The sequence below is a fragment of the Enhydra lutris genome, unplaced genomic scaffold (genome assembly GCF_002288905.1).
Source record: "Enhydra lutris kenyoni isolate GAN:26980312 unplaced genomic scaffold, ASM228890v2 scaffoldscaffold19, whole genome shotgun sequence".
Taxonomy (NCBI): Eukaryota; Metazoa; Chordata; class Mammalia; order Carnivora; family Mustelidae; genus Enhydra; species Enhydra lutris.
In genome coordinates this window covers 21,306,178-21,326,143 of record NW_019154103.1, presented here as the reverse complement: position 1 = coordinate 21,326,143, position 19,966 = coordinate 21,306,178, and the positions used below count along the sequence as shown (strand labels likewise).

Here is a 19,966-nt window from a genome sequence, read left to right as displayed (position 1 = left end):
AGTGGCATAGTCACTTTGCAGGCAGATATGTACCTCCTGCCCATTTATTAAAAAATCAGTATTTTTTGTTATTAGTCCCCATGTTTAGCTGAAGCAAAAATACTCTCTCTTCATTTGGTCATCCAGTTTGTTTTAAGTGGCAGTGGTTTCACTGAATTTTGATGTTGATTGCCTTGGGTTTGAAGACACCAAGTATCCCTAAATCCTACCCTCTGGAATAGACAGATGTTGATTCTGAGCTCAGCGGCTGAAGTGGGCTGGTCCGGTTTAGCTTGCCTCAAGTCAACTTTTCACCTCTAAATCTGTTTCCTCATTATATGTCTATTAGGGAGACTAATAGTACTAGTGCCCATGTGAGCATTAAATGGGACAATAATTGAAAGAGTCCAGAACAGTTCCTGGCATATGGTAAGCACTCAGTGAAGACCGACAACTGTTATTATACATACTTCTGAAGAAGGACCACTTCACTTGAAATGCCATACTACCGGATGGATTCCCTTGACAACTTGATCTAACTTAAAGGTTTCAAATGAGGACAAGGCAACTCCCTGCAAACATTTCAGGCCTCTTTTTTGAATAAAAGGGTGGAACTATAAAGGGCCTATGCTTTTTCCCCCATAATGATCTAAGGTCAAGGAGAGTAAAAACAAAAGGGAGGACCGTAACACAAGAGAATTTTTACAAACTGAACAGAACTGTGTGTGAAACCTGCTCTACCACTTTCTGCCTGCACATATAATTATCTGAGACTCAGTTTTCTCATCTATAATATAAGAATCATAATGCCCATTGTGTAGGATATTTGTGGAATTGACATAACATGTAAAACATAGCATCTAGTATAGTAATTTCCCCAAGGAAGAACCCCATTTATCTTAATTCCTCCCCTCTCAATCCCAACAAAAGAATATTTTACATCTCTTATTATAAAATGAATGTTGCCTGCCCTGGTACATAGTAACTTATATGTGATTTAGTAGCTATTTTCAGAAAATTAAGAATGAGTTTTGAATGCAGTCAAATTAGTCTCCCAAATATGGAGAAGGTAAGATTATTTAAAAATTATTAAAGTTTTGTCCAAGTACTATGAATGGCTGTACTTAACCACCTTGTGGTAATTCTCAATCACCCTGCAATGGGCTGTATGTTTTCCGTGTGGTCTATGTAGTAAGTTACTTAAATACGTGAAATAATAACTTGAATCAAACTATGGAAATGCTTCATAAATTCTCATAAAAGAGGCTGGGAGCAGGATGGGGGACACAGGAAGAGGAAGATGTGAGGGCAGGAAAAATCCAAACTCGGTCCCCCAGTAGGGATGCTGGCAACCCAGGAGGAGGGCCATGGAGCACAATCCTTTTCCTTCCGCCAGTTTTAGGTTGCCTGCTGGGTCCAGCACATTCCTTGGTGGCCTGGGTTCAATACATCAGCTTGTTTCTGCACGTAATGGAAATTGACCACAGACCCGGGCTGTTTGTAGCCAACACAGCACTTCAGTGCCCTGGTGGGTAATGGATGTGTGTCTGTATCTAGCTACGGAAGACTATCCTGTATAAAAACAAGGCTGGTGTCTCCTGACTGCCTGCAGGCTTTCCAGGGAGGCTGTCAAGGAGGCAGCACTCAGAGGAAACATGATAGGCTTCTGCTTACCTTTACTTCGTGGGAGGGAAGCGGAATAGCCTTGCCATACAGAAAACTGCCTGGTATCTGGGGGGAGGGATGGCGACAGCACTAGCCACTGGGTCTTGTCAAGGTCAGATTGAGACGGACTTTGACTGAAGCTGGTTAATATATTTATTCTGAAGCCTAATGCAGTCCAAGACGAGTTGTTTATTTACATCTTTGCTAAATTCTCCAGGTCGCCTTTTAAAACCTCATCCCATAAACAAATTTCCTCTTAAATCCATTCTCTTGGGTGGGGAGATGGTGCCCACCTGTTTTTCAAGTTCTCCATTTACAGTGTTTGTTTTTCTTATTTCTGATGAATCACAGAACCAAGCGAGTCTCCCAGACAAAGTTCCAGAGCGAAGCATAGTGCATTTTCTCCCCATGAAGTAGCTGAAAAGGCAAACATTGCTCCTGATAGGAGGCAACACCAGGAAGCACTGTGAGGACAGAGCCCAGCTGTTGGTGGTTTAAACGGAATGAATGACAAATAAAGCTATAAAATGAAAGCTGCAACTTGCAGAAATCACAGAGCTTTCTTCTCCATTTGATTTCAAATTTACCTTACTGGTCGGGACTGGCCACATCATTCTAGGGGCCCATACAAAGTGAAAATCCAGGGCCTTTTGTGAAAAAATTACTAAGAATTTCAAGTCAGCGGAGCATGAAATCAAGCTTGGGGTCCGGTGCAACTGCCCACACCACAAGCTCATGAGGCCGGCATTGTCCCTGAGAGAGACTCACCAGAAGGGACCAGACTAGGGTAAGGAGAGTTAGGCCTTCACCCCAGGCACAAAATTTAAAGGAGTGTCAGAAAACTCAGTGATCAAGACAATATTATAATGCACTATTTTAAAAACTCAAAATGAATGTGTAAAAATTCATAACAAACAAAATATCAAAATTTTAAATAAAGACAGAATATTTTTTAAAAGATTTTATTTACTTAAGCGAGAGAGAGAGAGAGAGAGTAGGGTGTAGGGGCAGAGGGAGAGAGAGAAGCAGGCTCCCCACTGAGCAGGGAGCCTGACATGGGGCTTGATCCCAGGACGCCGAGATCATGACCTGAGTCAAAGGCAGATGTTTAACGGACTGAGACACCCATGTGCTCCTAAAGACAGAATTTTAAATAAAAGACCCTGAACTTTCATGATTCACCTTAGATCTTGCTTCACTCTCCTCACCGTAGTCCCAACCCAACCTATATGCCAGCTTCTTGTTTATCTGTCAGCCTACCCTAATTCCTCGGGGTTCTAGATCAGTCACATAACAAATAGCACAGTCCAAAGACTTGCATGAGGAGTGGGACAGATAGCTCACCAAACAGATTTCCTTTAAAGTGATAAGGCTTTGACAGAAAAACAGTGAAAAACTGTGAAAACCAGGCAACAAGGAATCCTGGTGAAACTAGGAAGTCCTTACTGAAGTCCACAGCTCCCTCCTTGCCAGTCTATTATAACGCAAGGATTTCTGATGGAATCCATACAAGGATTTCCTGGGCTCATACAGCTTCGGGAAGATCTGAGGATAGTGAATTTGGTCTTATGAGGGGGGAAATAAAAGAGGTGGGACACGAAGAATGTGGCAATATTTCCATATATGTTACATAGTGATGGTAAGATTAGTATCTCTACAGAGGAGGGCAAGAACTAGACTGGGACATAATGTACAAAGGCAGAAAGAAGGTGATTTTCCTTGTGGGATTTTAGGAATGAGAACAACACTGAGAAAGAGGCAGTTATGTTACAACAAAAACTCCTTGGGGATGGAATAGAAATTTAGACAAACCAGAAGGGGTATGGGGATGACTCTCCTGCAGTTAAAAACAGTTCAAGTCTCTGTGGGGAAGTTTTTGAGAGACGTACGTTGCCAAGGGACAAGAGAATGGTTTCTGGCTCTGTTCACAGCAGAATTGTGGGTCCTAAAGTCTTAGGAGCCTTGATGGGTGGAATGATGGGAGTTTATCTGGAAGAGGGGCAATGGTTAGTATATAGATAAGAATGAGATCTTAGAAGACATTGGAGGAAGACTATGTTACTAAGGCATATGTTGCATATGTTACTATGTTTCTGGGTTATACAGAGTTTAATCATTATAAACTTGGGTTGGGGGGAAGGTGGAGGACTGGAGGTGATATTTATTATTCTAAAAAATGGACATATATAATACAATGCAAAATTCAAATGGAGTCTTAAAACATTAAACAAAAAGAACTGTCTTATTTGGAAATAGTGGCCATTCTATAACACCACAGAGACTGTCCCCTATCAGGACATAAAAAGGGTTCCTTTTCATATTTACGGCTACAAAGTCTTTAGTGAGAAGATTAAAGATACAGTAGGAAAGGCAGCACAGATTTACCCTCCTCAGTCACTGGGGTTACTTTGATGAGAAGCACAGGGTGAGAAGCAGATTATGTGAGATTTGGCCATAGAACTAACCGCACTCACAATTCCAGATTATCATTGTGAAGTGACAGAGCTCAAATCTGGATGGGGCAGGGAGAGGTGGAGGAGAGAGGGCCGGAGAGAGGCGGCTTCCCTCAGCTGTAGGCCCGGGACCCTTGGCAGATGGTGACCTCTCTGTTTGGGGCGGGAGGAGTAATTCCCCTGGTATCCATCGCATTTTAATTAATGGAAACACATGGTTTTGCTTTTACTGAGGTCTCTGTGGGCTCTTCGAGTGCTTACTGTATAGTAAAATATAGACAAAGTCCCCAACTGAAAAGAAGACAAAAAACCCATTACATTATACTGGCTATTTCAGACATAAGAATAGTGATATTTGCTCTTCTGAATATCCTATAATTTTAAAATTTACCTAATAATTTTAAGATGTCTGAAATCTTAGAATTCCTTTGGTCTCCTCATTTTCATAATTGAAGATTTTTGGTAAGCAAGCAGAGGTAAAGACAATAAAAATCAGCTTTTTTGAATGGTCAGTAGGACAACTGTCTAAATGTTAAGTTTTCATAACTAGTGTCATAACCAAAATTTCCTTAATTTCCTGAATTGTGTTGAGTGTATGTGGTTTGTGCTGTCAATACACAATATATGTCTCTTCTCCAAAAAAGAAAAAATGCAGATAGCTTTCAACTGAAGACTGCTACTTATAATCACATTAGGAAAATAAAGTCTTCAGAGTTTATACAGTTTAGGTTGCCCTTGATATCATGAAGGAAAAGGATGCTGACAGAATCTTAATGCTGTGGTCAACAGCGGCCATTGGGTGTGGAAACTAGGGATTGGTTTTAATGTCAATTCTACTTGATTATCCATATTTTCAGGCACTTTCTTGACTGAATTTATACACATAGGAGTATTTTACAGTTTCTTTAGTTTGTCCATTATATGTTATCTATATTCTTGATCAAAATTTTTAAAACTTTAAGTGGTTTTCTTTAATATATATTGTCACATGATTCAAAACTCAAAAGGTACAAAAGAATGTCAGTCAGTGGTCTCCCTTGTACTTCTGCCCCACAGGCATTCCTGTTTCTACCCCAGAAACAACTATGTTATCCAGTTCTTTTGTATCTTGCCAGAACTCTCACAGGCATTTACAAGCAAATATTCATAGGTATTTTCTACTCTTTTTTAATCAAATACTAGTACACAGTATATATGGTGTGCACCTTGCTTTTCTTTTAACACCACATCATAGAGATTCTTTATATTAGATCCTGGGGGGATGCCTGGGTGGCTCAGTTGGTTAAGCGTCTGCCTTCAGCTCAGGTCATGATCCCAGGGTCTTGGGATCAAGTCCTGCATCAGGATCAGTCCTTGCTTAGTGGGGAGCCACTTCTCCCACTGCCTGCCACACCCTCTGCTTGTACTCTTTCTCTGATGAATAAATAAATCAATCTTAAAAAAAAGAAAAAGAACTGGGAGGGCCTTCTCATCCATTCTCTATGAATGAAAGTATTCAGTGGTATGACTTCATTGTAGGGGAGGAAAAATAATTTTTTCTCTACCCTTCTGAGTTCTTAGGTGAGACCCCTGTAATAAAAGATTAATAAGAGAAAAACTGAAGTTTTTTTTTTTTTTTTAAACACACATACTTCATGTGTACATGAGAGATGCTCAGGGAAAAGTAGTATCTTCCTGAGGTGGCTTGGAATTTAGGATCAAATACCATCTTAATAGGGAAAGAGGAGGGGGATGTAGGCCTCTTAGGAGATAGTAAATGATTCTTAAGAAAGATGAATGTCCCCTTAGAAGAATAGCTGGGAGGTATGTTAGTCTGTGTCTTCTTTTGTGATAAGAGTCGATCTTCACCAGTTGATGAAATGACTCGGGGGGGATTTATCATAATTGGGTTCCTTCTGGAGGATGTGTCTTTAGGCAGATAAGGGGAGTTCAGAGAAAGCCTTTCTTTCCATTTGCTGTTTTTCAAGTGCTTGCAGCTTAAAATGAATATAACAAAGTGGCGTGTTTTGGGGTGGCATGTCCTGAACTCATATTTTGGGGACAGCAAATTCTGCTACTCTTCAGTATCATTCTTTTTAAAACTATTCCTTTAAAAGTGAGCATTTAGAGGAGCCTGGGTGGATCAGTGGGTTGAGCTTCTGCCTTTGTCTCAGGTCATGATCTCAGGGTCCTGGGATCAAGCCCCGCATTGGGCTCTCTGCTGGGTGGGGAACCTGCTTCCCCCTCTCTCTCTGCCTGCCTCTCTGCATACTTGTGATCTCTCTCTCTCTGTCAAATAAATAAATAAAATCTTAAAAAAAAAAAAATGAGCATGTGAGGAGTGCCTGGATGACTCAGTCAGCTAAGCATCTGAGTCAGTTTTCAGATCAGTTCATGATCTCATGGGTGGTGAGATGGAAACCTACCTTGCGCTTTGTGCTCACCCAGAGTCAGCTTGAAGATTCTCTCCCTCTGCCCCTCCCCCCACTCACACACATTCTCTCTCTAATGAATAAATCTTTAAAAATTTTCTTTAAGATTTTATTTATTTGAGAGAGAGAGCATGAGCGGGGGTTGGGGGGAGTAGACTCCCCACTGAGAAAGGAGCCTGATGTGGGGCTTGATCCCAGGACCCTGGGATCAAGATCTGAGCTAACGGCAGATGCTTAACCAACTGAGCAACCTAGGCACCCCTAAAAAAAATGTTTTGATGATGTCCACCTCAAGCTGACACCATCTAATTAGATGCAGGAACCGAAATCAGCTGGGAAAATAGTAAATTTATTCTCTGCCCTACAATCAGAAAACTGCACCATTCCGTAAACTAAAAGCAGAGGTTCTCACCCCTTGGCCAATGGCAGTTTTTCCCAGCCGGACAAAACTGCCCACTCTTCCTGGAATGGCATGGAACCTACAGCAAAAGAAACAAAAGTCAGAATCTTTGCCATTGCTGAGCCCTTTGATGCTCATTTATAGCAAATTAATGTCAGCTAAGACACAAGGTACATCAATCAGTACCTGTCAGTACATCACTCAAACATTCATAATTCCGGACTCAAGAAGAGCCAGGTTGAAAAGCAAAGTCGATTATTACTACTTTTCTTTTTCTATATCTTGCTCTCAGTGATACACTGTGCTGAGGAGGATTATAGTGGAGGATTCGCTATTTAAATAAATCCTTAAAAAATAAAAATAAGCACTTAAAATATTTTCAACCTTAGGCAATTTTAAAAAACAGTACAATGAAAAATTTTACCTACACATTATTCTGAGATGTGCTGATATATTTAGATAACTTCTTGGGGGTAGAATTGTTTGAGCATATGTATTGTTATTTTATTTTTTATTTTTATTTTTGGAGAGCTAATGGGGAGAGGCAGAGAAAAAGAAGGAAGAGAGAATCTTAAGCAGGCTCCAAGCCCAGTCTAAGCTCGATGCAGGGCTCCCATCTCACAACCATGAGGTCAAGACCTGAGCTAAAATCAAGAGCCCGACGCTTAACCAACTGAGCCACCCAGGGACTCCAAGCATATGTACTTTTAATGTTGAAAGATATTTGTCAACTACATAGTCATTTTATTGTGCAAATATGGATATAACAGAGGAAGGAAGGAAGAATGCTCCAGAGGCCTGGGGACTCTGGTGTTTGAAAGGTCTCTAAGTATTCCAATGATATTGTATATTCTGTTTCCCTGAGATAGCTGGGAATCAGAGTTATGCCCTACCCAGCTTTCACACTTTCTTTTTTTTTTTTTTTAATTTAATTTAATTTTTTTCGGTGATCCATAATTCATGCACCACACCCAGTGCTCCATGCAATAGGTGCCCTTCTTAATACCCACCACTGGGCTCACCCAACCCCCCACCCCTCTCCCCTCCAAAACCCTCAGTTTGTTTCTCAGAGTCCACAGTCTCTCATGCTTTGTCTCCCCCTCCGATTTCCCCCAACTCACTTCTCTCCATCTCCCAATGTCTTCCGTGTTATTCTTTATGCTCCACAAGGAAGTGAAACCACACTTTCTTTCACATTTCTGCTTTGAGAGTAATGACAGGTGTTTGGGTTTTGTAGGAGCTGATGACCATTTTCCAACTATTGCACTGGAATGGAAGCTTAAAAGCCCTTCGTGAAACAAAGTGTTCCCGACAGGTGAGGTTTTCCAGTCAAGAATGGGTTTGTCATCTTCCTAGATTTCCCTTATTTGGATTTTTCTCTGTTTAAATCTGATACTTTATCTATTAAGGGCAGAGGATATATGAAAAAATATATATATAACAGTCCATTTGAGTCAGGGACTGATCAAATATGCACATGAAGGAGAATGTTGCCTACACATAGGACTAATTTAGATACCTGTACTAAATGCCTAATAGAGGGATCACTAAGACAGACTTGGTTTCTAAGTCAAATGCTCAATCTCTCTATGCACCTGCCCTGCCTTAGAATTTGTGCCCTCTTTTACACTCCAAGGCAGGTATGTGCTATGGTGAGTGCTGTGAATTGTGTAAGACTAATGATTCACAGACCTGTACCCTTGAAGCAAATAATACATTATATGTAAGTAAGTAAATAAATAGATTATACAGTAAAAATAATTAATACAGTAAAAAAAGAAAGAAAGAAATTTGAGAATGTACTACTTCTAAACCACCTCACTAAAGAGTACTAAAGTTGATTATAGCAGGAAGATTTTTCTCACCCCCACCAAAAGTCCCCAGAAGACAACAAAAATGATTATAAAGTTGGGCAAGCCGGCATTCAGTCACCTCAATTTTTTGGTCTGGAAGTTTCTTCTTTATTTTTCAGAAACAAGGTCTCACTATTTCTTCATTTCCTATGAGATGCACCCTCCCCCCCACCTTTTTTTAATGGCAAAGGCAAATCCCCTCCTATATCTTTGACAGTTTTCACCTTCTATCCTGCAAGATTCATCCTTCCTTTTTGCACCAGTGGAGTTTGAAAGATAGTGTTTGTTTTTGAGAATTTGCTAACAGGAATTTGTATGAGGATTAAAGCCTCTACCAGTCAGCTAGATGTGGGTGGATATAAGTTTTCCATGCACTGCAGCCCCAGGAGTTTTTTAGTTGTTCTTTCGTTAGAAAGTCTGGCTTTCAAAATGTCAAAGATGGAAAAGAAATGAGTAGTTGACAATGGCTAGGGCTATTTTTTTCTTTTCCTTTGATTTTATAAAAGGTCTTTGAAATTCACTGGGCTGGTTATAAACACTTTTCCATGGTTGTTTTTAATTTGTTAAGGTCATAAATAAATACCATATGCTCTTGAAAATAAAAGTAAGCAATGCATCCACTCTAGGAGATCTTCTTAAAGTGTATCCATTAAACCTATACATGATGTTACAATGTATTGGCAGATTTCTCACATGAAAATTGACAAGTAGTGATTCATTTCAACTAATTTACAGAACAGACAATGTACATTATTATGATTATCAATAATGATAATGCCTACATTCCACAGTACATTCTTAAAGTTCTTTCTGTAGTTTCTGTGAACCATTTGGACTGCCATCTATCTTCCTTACGCTAACAAAACAGCAGTTAGGAAATTGACCCTCCTTGGTTTCTAAGCCTTGTCCTGACTCAAAGCCTCCTGCTCTCTGCAATGGGTGTGACTAAACCAAATTCTGCCCTAACCCTTCCATATAATTGTTCTGTCTCTCTACGTTGCTGACAGAGATAATGTCGGGTAAAAGAGTTCAAGGAATCAATGAAGTAGTAATATTCATACATAAAGGAATGCATTTTCAAAGGAAGACATTTTCTAGCAAGGTCAGAGTTCTGTTTGTGGACATTATTGAGTCATTCTTGGTGGTAGTGTTTTGACACAACCCGCAGTGACTCTGTTTTACCTGACCAGCTTAGCCCTTCATTTGCTTTAAGAAACGTATCTTGAGATTTGGCCTCCATTTGTGAACATCAGAGAGGTTCGGTTGTTGGCAAAACTCCTATGGATGTGGATGTGGGGGGTGGCAGAGACAAAGGAAATGAGGTGTTGGAAAGCCATGAGCACAGGTGCCTTTATTGCTCTTCACTGACACTCTGGACTTTGTCTCTTGGCTCCCAGGAAGTCATCTCCTACTATTCCCAGTATTCCCTAGATGAAAAGATGCGCAGTCACATGGCCCTGGATTGGATCATGAAGGAGAAGGAGTCACCAGGAATCCTCTCTCAAGAGCTACGGATGGCCCTGAGGGAGTTGGAGGAAGCCAGGAAAGCGGGACAAGAACTGCGGTTTTACAAAGAAAAGAAAGAAATCCTTAGTTTAGCCCTGACTCAGATCTACAGTGATCTTGACACATCCTCACCCAGTGATGATCAGCTGAGCCTAACGGCCCTTTGTGGTTACCACTAGCAAGGCCAAGTCCCGGCTGCCCCGAGCTTGGCAGAGACCGGACTAACATTAGAAAGCTCAGTGAAGGAGGTCCATCCCAGGCTTTAGTGGCTACAGCTACTACCTGAAGGCTGTACTAATTCTTCCCATCCATTCCATTCACAGAATTTGAGAGTAGTAGGACCCTTACAGGACCCAACATCCCAATCGATGCAATTTTCCCATCATGCTTTCAAGAGTTCCGCCTCTTACTGAAAGGATGGAGGAAAGATTGTTGGAAAAATATTTTCCCGGTTTGGCTTCAGCCTAAAGCCCTGTTGACATGTGCCTTGCTAGATTCTATGTGTTGTTATAAACAATGGGCCAGTGTAGCATCCCCCAAAAGAACATCAGCCAGCATTGGGGAAAGGAGCATGATAGCAATTTTTAAAAATACTTGGGATTAAATAAACAATATAGAAAAAAATACACCGGTTGGAGTTTCTTCCTAAGCTTTAGAAGCTAAGAGATACTTATACTCTACTAGCTGTAATCCCAAATTACAGTGGGGATTTTATCTGGACATCCCACAATCAAAGATCTGAAAGTGGTAATAGTATGAAAATACTTGATAAATTTAATTTGGCTTAAAATGCCAGTAATAATCATTTTTAAAAATCTACACTCTTCCATATGGGGGTGTCACCTAAAGTAGTACCGTTACTTGTATTCCTCAAGAAGAATTAATATCTAATGTTTATGAGTCCTGGAGCTAGTCATGTTTATTTTTAATTTGCAGATAGATTACTTGATTTGTTTTTATTTTTGCCACCACAGTCATATGTCTATAATGGAGAAAATTACTGGCATTTTAAAGGTTAAAGCTTTTAAAAAAACATTAGCTTTTAACAGTGCTTGCGTTTGATTAGTTTCTCATGCATTAGAGAGGAGTCTTTAGCTGTCTTTTTGTTGTTCAAGAACGCGAGCCATGAGTTGCTCAAATGGAGTGTCATTTTTAGGTTTTAATTAGACATCTCTCTTTGAAAATGGCTTGGGTCAATTAATTGATTAGAAAACCAAAAGCAAATACAGACCAATTTTTGAATAGTTTCTGGTCATTCAAATTTAAGAAGGGCAGTGGCAAATTTTAAACATTTGTAGGAATTTCCATATTTATAACATGAAAACTATTATCTTACATTTAGTCCCAAATTTCAAAATAAAGAACAGAGTTTTTTCAATATTAGACAGGTTTTCTTTTTCTTCATCTTTAGGCAAATGCAAACTAACTCTCCTGAAGGCTAAAACCACTATATTTACATTAAAATTTACAGAAACATGATAGTTCAACTTTGTATCTAAATACGTGCAGATGTGATTGTCCCTCCATAAGTCCCCATGAAAACTATGTATACTCATCATGTATTTTGGAAGTAGCCTTGATAATAAAAAATTAATTTCATATATCCTATTTCTCATACCAGGGGAGAATTTAGCTTCGTGTCTGCCCTACTCTAATGTGGGAAGGTGATACTATATAATATTAAATAAATTTAATTTTAAAATATTATTTTAACAAATGTCACATTCCTCCCCATAATGAGGCTAAATGTCACCTAGAATAAAACTGCATTCTCTTATAATTCCAAAAAGGAATTAGGATTAATATTTGTAAGTTGAATAAATTTTAAAATTAAGGAAACTTTCTATTTAAAGGAATTTTTTCGTAAAGTAATTACTCTTTAACATTTCAAAAAGCCATAATTTCCCATGTCGGGTGTATGAAAAGCTAGGTATATCTTTGTTAGCATTTGCAGACTTTGACAATGACCACCTCAAGCTGACACCATCTAATTAGATGCAGGAACCGAAATCAGCTGGGAAAATAGTAAATTTATTCTCTGCCCTACAATCAGAAAACTGCACCATTCCGTAAACTAAAAGCAGAGGTTCTCACCCCTTGGCCAATGGCAGTTTTTCCCAGCCGGACAAAACTGCCCACTCTTCCTGGAATGGCATGGAACCTACAGCAAAAGAAACAAAAGTCAGAATCTTTGCCATTGCTGAGCCCTTTGATGCTCATTTATAGCAAATTAATGTCAGCTAAGACACAAGGTACATCAATCAGTACCTGTCAGTACATCACTCAAACATTCATAATTCCGGACTCAAGAAGAGCCAGGTTGAAAAGCAAAGTCGATTATTACTACTTTTCCTTTTCTGTATCTTGTTCTCAGTGATACACTGTGCTGAGGAGGATTATAGTGGAGGATTCGCTATTTAAATGTATGGGGCTCTGGGTCCTAAACTTTTGTGGTGACAACCCCTTTGAGAATCCAGTGAAAGTCATGGACCTCTTCCTAGGAAAATAGAGTGCAAGATATACATTCAAATTTGCATAAACAGTTTCAGAGAGTTTGTGGACTTTTCCAAAGTCCATGGATTACTCTGTCTAACAACCTTCAGTTCAGAACTCTTAATTTTCAGCACAGACTTACCATCTCTTAAACTTTTCAGCAGGGATCTGAGCTAGTTTAGACATAGCCCCGTGTAGCCTATTTCTAAGATAAGTGTCATTATCCTTACATACAGAATCACATTGTGTCTTGACAAGAGACAGTTTAATTTTCACAAAATCCAAATACACCAAATTGTTATGAAAAAGCAGTTGAAAGCAAACTAGTCACTAAATGTGTGTGAACCTATCAGAATATCACTGATTTAATGAAGTCATCATTCCTCTAATGATCAGAATTTGGTTGTCCATTTGTTCAAAAGCTATAGTCCACTGATATGTTTTCTCTTAAATTCATTCACTTACCTCTACAAAAGAAGAAGAAGAAAATCACAAATATTCTTGAAATGCTGTACCCACATCAACTTTGAATCTGATCATTTATGTCTCAGGGAAAAGAGGAAAAAGCATATAAAGATTTAACACTTCCCTGATTCTTTAGAGGAAAATTTTGGAGCTAGCAGTATTGGTGTAGTTGACTTTATCTCTGAAATGCTTTAGAGAATTTTGAGTTGTATCATGCCATGCCTTTCGTTCTTGCCAAAGGACGGAAGAAGCCAGATGAAGAATATTTTCATTATCCTTGACTATGTTTACAAGTAAACACTATTCAAGATATTATCACTTACATATTATTGATACTTTTTCATTTTGCCTTGTAGAAAGGCAAATATAAAGTTTTCTTCTAGGGTGTCTATGGTGTTAAAGTGTGAATATTATTTTTAGCCAGGGCTCTTAGGAACATGAAAATCACTTTCTCTGCCACAGTGGTTCTTAACTTTGGCTGCACATCAGAAATAATTAAGGAGCTTTAAAAAATCCTAAATGTCTAGACTATACTCAGACCAATGAAATCAAACTCTCTGGAAGCGTGGCCCAGGCATCAGTGTTTTTTAAAACTCTCCAGGTTGTTTCAATGTGCAAGAAGATTTGAGAATGACTTCTACCCAGGAAGGTCCTTGGCCTAGCTAGTGGGAGCTATTACTCCATTTGGCCTTGGCCCCGATTCAAATGTTGAGCTCCTTCGAGCGAGGTATGACCTATGTAAGCAGCACGCTTTCCTGGAGCCCAGAGCTAAAAGAGGGCAAGCACACGCACACACACACACACACACACACACACACACACACACACACACACACACACTGCATCTTAGCGGTACAGCCAGGTTCTGCCCCAGGATCTAGGCTTTCTTTCCCATATGATACATAAAATATCCATACCAGAATCATCTGGTTTACTCATTTAAAAATAAAAAGTTCCTGGGCCACACCCAGACCTGCTGACCAAATTACAGGAGAAGATCTGGATAATTCAACACTTTACCAGGTGTTTCTGATCAGACTTAAATTTGAGCTCTTGGCCCAAAGCTACCTAACACATTCTTTAGTGGGCAGCACAGCCCTGCCCCTTCGGACGTAACCAGCCTCTTGGGGCAGAGTGCAGAAAGGAATAAAGGAGAGAAGGGAAAGTTGCCCCTCTACCTTTTCTGGAAGCTGGAGAAAAACAGAAGGGGCAAAGAGATACGGCTGCCTTTTTTCTACTAAAAGAGCAGCTCCCAGTCTTTTATCACTTTGGCCTTAACAACATTTGGACTTAGTTTTAATCCCTTTACCAGAGACCATGGAAATCTTTTTTAGCTCATGTTAAAGTCACTTCTCTAAACCTGACTAAAGCCTGGTAACACTTTGTACCTTGGAACAAAGTAGGCTGTGGGAAAGGCTAGCAGAAGCTGCTTCTCAAGAAGCACGGATTCTTTAGTGGTTTGCAAGTGAAAACCCCAGATTGCTAACTATAGCAGTTCCCACTTTGTAGGGGCAATTATGCACCACAAATACATTGTAAGTCAGTTGTTCAACCCTGAGGGTGCATTTTTCTATAAAGGCAAGGTCATAAATGGGGGCAACTTTCCCAAACTAGCCTTTTCCTACTAGCCTAGCAGTAGGGCACCCCAAATATTGATCTATGGGATCTAATACATCCCTAGGTTGTGAGTAGGCAGGGGAAGGTAGAACAAGGGTAGTCCTGGGTCTAGCGCATAGTACTGAAAACATCCCGGGGTGTATTTCTCAGCCCCAAACTGGTTCTCCAGTTTCTTTATTTTCTCTTTGTCCCCCCTAGATTACCTTGCCAACACCCCACCCACTGCTATTACTTGTTGCTTCTTCTGATCATGATTTCTTCCACTTGCTGACTTACCGAAGAAAAGGTAACCTTTTCCTGCCTTCTTACAAACTCTTTGAAAATTTCTAACAGTTGGTATCACCAGAGAAATAGGAATATTTGTGTGACCTACAAATGGAAGCTACTAAGCTTCTCTGAAGACTGTTTTCACCAGGGCTGGTGAGGAAAGCCACAGACACACAAAGGAGGACTACACCAAACAGGGTAGCCATGGAACCTGTCCCATGCACCCACAGTCCTAAGGCTTCCTGCTTCTTGGGTGTTCTCATTAGGCTCCACATGACACTGCCCCATCCTGATCATAGCTGCCCCATAATTAGCCAGTGATTCTGGGTAACCTGGCTCGAAACTCCAAACTGGACTGATCAGTCTGTCCCCCCCAGGAATGTGAACTAAGAAACACGAAAGGATTTTGCCAGGTTGAGTTGGGAGGGGAAGTTGGAAGAGCCACCTTCACGAGAGCTGTGGTCTGTACAAGCACAAGTGATGAGGAAGAAGAAACCATCAGTCAGTAGAGGAAGCTGCTGAGTAGAAAGAGGAGATGCTGAATGGTGCAGAGAACAGATGCAGAGAAAGGCAGAGAAGCAAGGAGAAGCTGAAAGTATGAAGTCCACGCAGGGATGACAAGAGCTGCTGGCCCAAGCGCCCTGCACAAAATTCTTACTTTTTATCTGAGTGGATCACATACCTTGCAACCAAAGAAATTGGACCTTTCTCATTTCAGAGCAAAATCACACTATATTATTCTGGTTTGTTTGTTTTTTTTTAATCCTCCGAGGGACCAAAAAAAAAAACAAAAAAAACAAACCACCAAACTGATGTGAGGAAGAACCTCTTCAAGTGAAAAAAATGCTGCTGAAAAAAGTAGATCTAAAACTGGTGACAGAGTTGACTTTTTCCCCACTCACTGCCTCTCTCACTCCAATGTCAGGTCTCACAGAGTTCAGGAGTTCTTCCAACTCTGAAATAAATTTATGTATTATGTGCTAATCATCCTCCTGCTCCCCTACATAGAAATTCTTGTGTTCTCATGTTCTACAGGAGGTATGACCACAGAAGGAAAACGGGACTCTATTTTTAAAAAGATAGAACTCATAACCTCAAATAACTGTTGTGTTCTTAAAAAATTAGTCATCTCAGGAAAATAGTAACATGCTCTGACAATGCTCAAGAATGCCATCTTTGGCAAAGACATTCCAGCCATGAACTTGTCTTTGGAAATGATCCTCTGAATTCATTTGAGTAAAGGAAGAAGAAAAGCAGTGTCTGTTGTGGGCTGAAAACTCCTTCCCCTGAACCAACTAGTTTACTTTAGCATCTGGACTATTAGATCAAATACTTAGCATTTGCTCAATGAATATTTCTTGAGTAGAAATGTATTATCAGTGTATTGGGGTGTCTTCCTTACTCCCTGATGATGAGTTAATTCATTGACCAGACCTGGCTTTGTTCTACTGGACTAATCAGGGCTCATTTGGTTGTAAGGTAGAACCCCAAATCAAACCTACTAGGCAAAGGGGGAATTTACTGGCTTGTGACACAAGAGTTTTTGTTCCAGATACATCTGTATCTAGGAGCACAAACCAGGACTTGATCTCTCTCATGATATTGATGTGCACATATGTGCATACATGTGCATCATTGTTCACTTCTCAAATCAGCTTTCTTTTGTACTGACTCCATTTTTAGGCAGGCTGTCCCTGTGGAGCAGCAAGATGCTGACCTGCATTTTCATGCTCCCCTCATAGCAGCAGAAGAAATTCTCTGCCACCAGTTCAAATCCAAATTCCAGAACTGGGTGCTCTACTGGTATTTTAGTTCGATGAATCACTGTACCATTCCCAAGTCACACGCCTGTCCCCCCAGAACTAGTGGTCAGTTTGTCCAATCTAAACAACGTAGATCTTGTGGAGAAGGAGGAGTCACCTGAGGTAAATATGGGTTCAGTTACCAAAGTGAGAAAATGTGGCCATTTCCCAAGACATTTTAAAAATATTTGTCCTTTAGAGCCTTTAGAGACAGAATGAACAATAGAAGAAATGCAGTCTCTAACCATTAATTGGAGAAAAGGATTCTGGGTAGACAAAAAAATAACAGATGTCCACTGTGAATACATTGTACCATTTCCAAAAATCAAATCCAGCCTCAAAGACAAATTTTGTCACCATTAAGGATGTTCAAAGAACACTCTCCCCTGAGGGGAAGTCTAAAAGTGTTTCCAGACCAATCACATCACTGGAATAAGCATGCAAGTTCTCTGAGGACTCGCCTGAAGGGGCCAGTGCTCATTTATATGTAAGAGTTCTGTCATGTGGAGAAGCCTAATCACTCACATTAATCTGCAGTCACACTTCATACATCTTTCGTGCTGATGAATCATTGCTATGCAAGTGAGTCAGGAAATTTCCTCCGGTCTATTTCTGGTGGGCCCTGGCTTTCATTATCAGTGGCTGCTAACACTGCTTAATAGAAAAAAACAAAACAAAACAAAACAATTTACGCCGCCAATTGAAAACAGTTGTGGCAAAACTGGACAGTTCATAGCCTGGGTACTTTATTTTCCTCTACTTAGGGCTGAGCACCTTACCACCTCAAGAATGGCTCCACTCTGACCCATAAGTTGTGACATAAAATGATTTTGGAAACAGTTGATTCTGAGGCAGTCCATGGTATTTCTTCCAGATAGTTCCATGTTTTCATGTAGCAATTTGTTAGTTTATGTCTGGAAATGAACAGGCTGTACATAGTGCAGGCAGGTTTTTGTACGGAAATCTTGAAAACACAGGTGACCCAGTGAAACGCCAGATCACCAAGAGAGTTAAAAAGTCAACCTGAAGACATAATGAACTAAAACTAAAAAATGGAAGTGATTTTTTACCCTTTCAGTCAATCTTCTCTCAAATGACCTGGGAATTTTATTTATTTATTCACTTGTGGCTACTTTGATTTTTTAAAAATATTTTTTCACAAGGCCACCAAAGCAAATAAATCCAAAAAATGGGAGAGGATGGTTCAATTCTCCTGAAGGCTGAAATGGATTCTTTTATCTTAAATGATAAGTCACATCAATGTGTTTGTTAAAGACTGGGTCACTAATGTCGTGACTTAGAGTGAGACAATCATACAGACTTTCCTCCAGAGCACTCTAACTGGGAATGTGTTCAGCGTCCTTTTTATTTTCTTCATGGAAATCCAAGGATAGTAGCTCCTTGTCCAGTTTACCAGTCGTCTGTGAAAAGCCAAGGGGGCTCAGCTCTCACTCCGCTGAAAAGAGGTTTCAGTAGGCTATGTCTCGCCACAAGGGCAACTTCATCCCAGGCATTGCACGTGTCACAAACGTTGACAGTAGGATTGGCAGGGTCTAAAATGAATGGCCTAAAACAAAACAAAACACAAAACTATCCATGTCTGACCTCAGTTTTGATTGTTGTATAGTGAGAAAAGGGGATGTCTGAGTTAAAGAAGGAACATGGTTAAGAAAAGGGCCCTTGGAAGGATGGGAGCAAGCCCATGGAGGGCTAATACCCATCAGGAAGCAACATCTTGCTTTTGCCTCCCCACCACAACCCCACAACACAGACGCCTTCTCATTTTTCCTCTTCACTTCAGGAGGCATTTCCTCCCTGCTTTCCTGTCTTCAATTTCCTCCCCATTTGCCGTGTGTATCCACATTTGATTCATTCCACTCAAATTACTCATAATTCACACTTGAGAATTAGAGTTCTGTGAGAAGTAATCAAAGGGAATTGACTCTGTGCTAATTAAGGACTTCTCATTTACAGTGAATCACAATAAAGCTATCTTTGCTCCAGACTTTCTTTGTGGATGACAAATATGCTTCTTCTTTCCTAAGGGCACAGAAATAGTTACCTTGTGTGTTTCTGCTTCACCTTTACAAAAATGGGAAACTTGGGATGGTAGTGTCTGTGCCAAACAACCTCGATTTCTGTGTATCGAACCAGAAGCTTGAGGACTGCCCTCATTCCCTGCACCAGGCTGAAGAGCAGCGGCTTTCCCGCCAGTTCCCAGATGTGAATGGTGAGGAGCTCCACGGTGTAAGAGGAGGGAAGTCTCCGGAACCTAGACACACAGATGGAAGGGTTGTCTACTTCCCTGGGTTGTCTATTTCCCAGAAAATGAAGACAGATTTATTCAGTTATGAGAAAAATTTAAGCCCAACAGGCAATTTACAGAAGAAGAAATTCTATTTTCAATCTCACTGTTTATCAAGCAATATTTTTCCACCCAATAGATTGACAAAATATAAAGAATGTGAAATATCCAACATGGGTAAGTTTGTGAGAAAACAGACACACTCTATTGGTGAGAATGTAAATTAATACAGTCTTTTTTGTAAATTAATACAATCAACTCTATACAAATTTGACATATGCTTCCCTTTATCAGCATTTTCCACTCTATTCCTTCTGTAGAGAATGTGGTTCATCTGACTTGAACACACTCTGGATTTTGAAGACTTATATTTTTAAAAAAGGAAAATATTAATAAATTTTATATTGATTGCATGTTGAAATGGTAACATTTTTGATATAGTGGACTAAATATATTATTAAAATTAATTTCATCTATTACTTTTTACCTTTCTATATATTGCTACCAGAATAGCTAATATTGCATATGTGGTTTGTATCTGAACCTTACATTCTATTTGTCTTAGCAGTGATTTGTGCTGTGCACTCATTAAAAGAAGGTAGATCTCTAAGATCTCTAGGTACAGATATAAAAAGATATAATATAGATTAAATGAAAAACAATTTTTAAGTGACACATAAACTGCAAAACCCATTTGTCCTTTGTTTCTAAAAAAAACTAAGCATACATAAAAAACAAATTTGGCGAAAT

At 39.8% G+C, this 19,966-nt stretch overlaps 1 protein-coding gene across 2 annotated transcripts in view; it reads left to right on the top strand.

The window, feature by feature from the left end:
- The window catches only part of LOC111148367 (limb and CNS expressed 1), a 59,232-nt gene extending 46,083 nt beyond the window's left edge, over positions 1-13,149 (top strand). The window contains exons 5-6 of one of the 2 annotated variants that reach the window (XM_022504867.1): positions 8,146-8,223; positions 10,159-13,149. In XM_022504867.1, the coding sequence (XP_022360575.1) occupies positions 8,146-8,223; positions 10,159-10,446 (366 nt within the window). In that variant the 3' untranslated portion in view covers positions 10,447-13,149. The remainder of the gene's footprint in view (positions 1-8,145; positions 8,224-10,158) is intronic. The other variant, XM_022504868.1, reaches the window with a different exon arrangement.
- Positions 13,150-19,966: the final 6,817 nt, after the last annotated feature.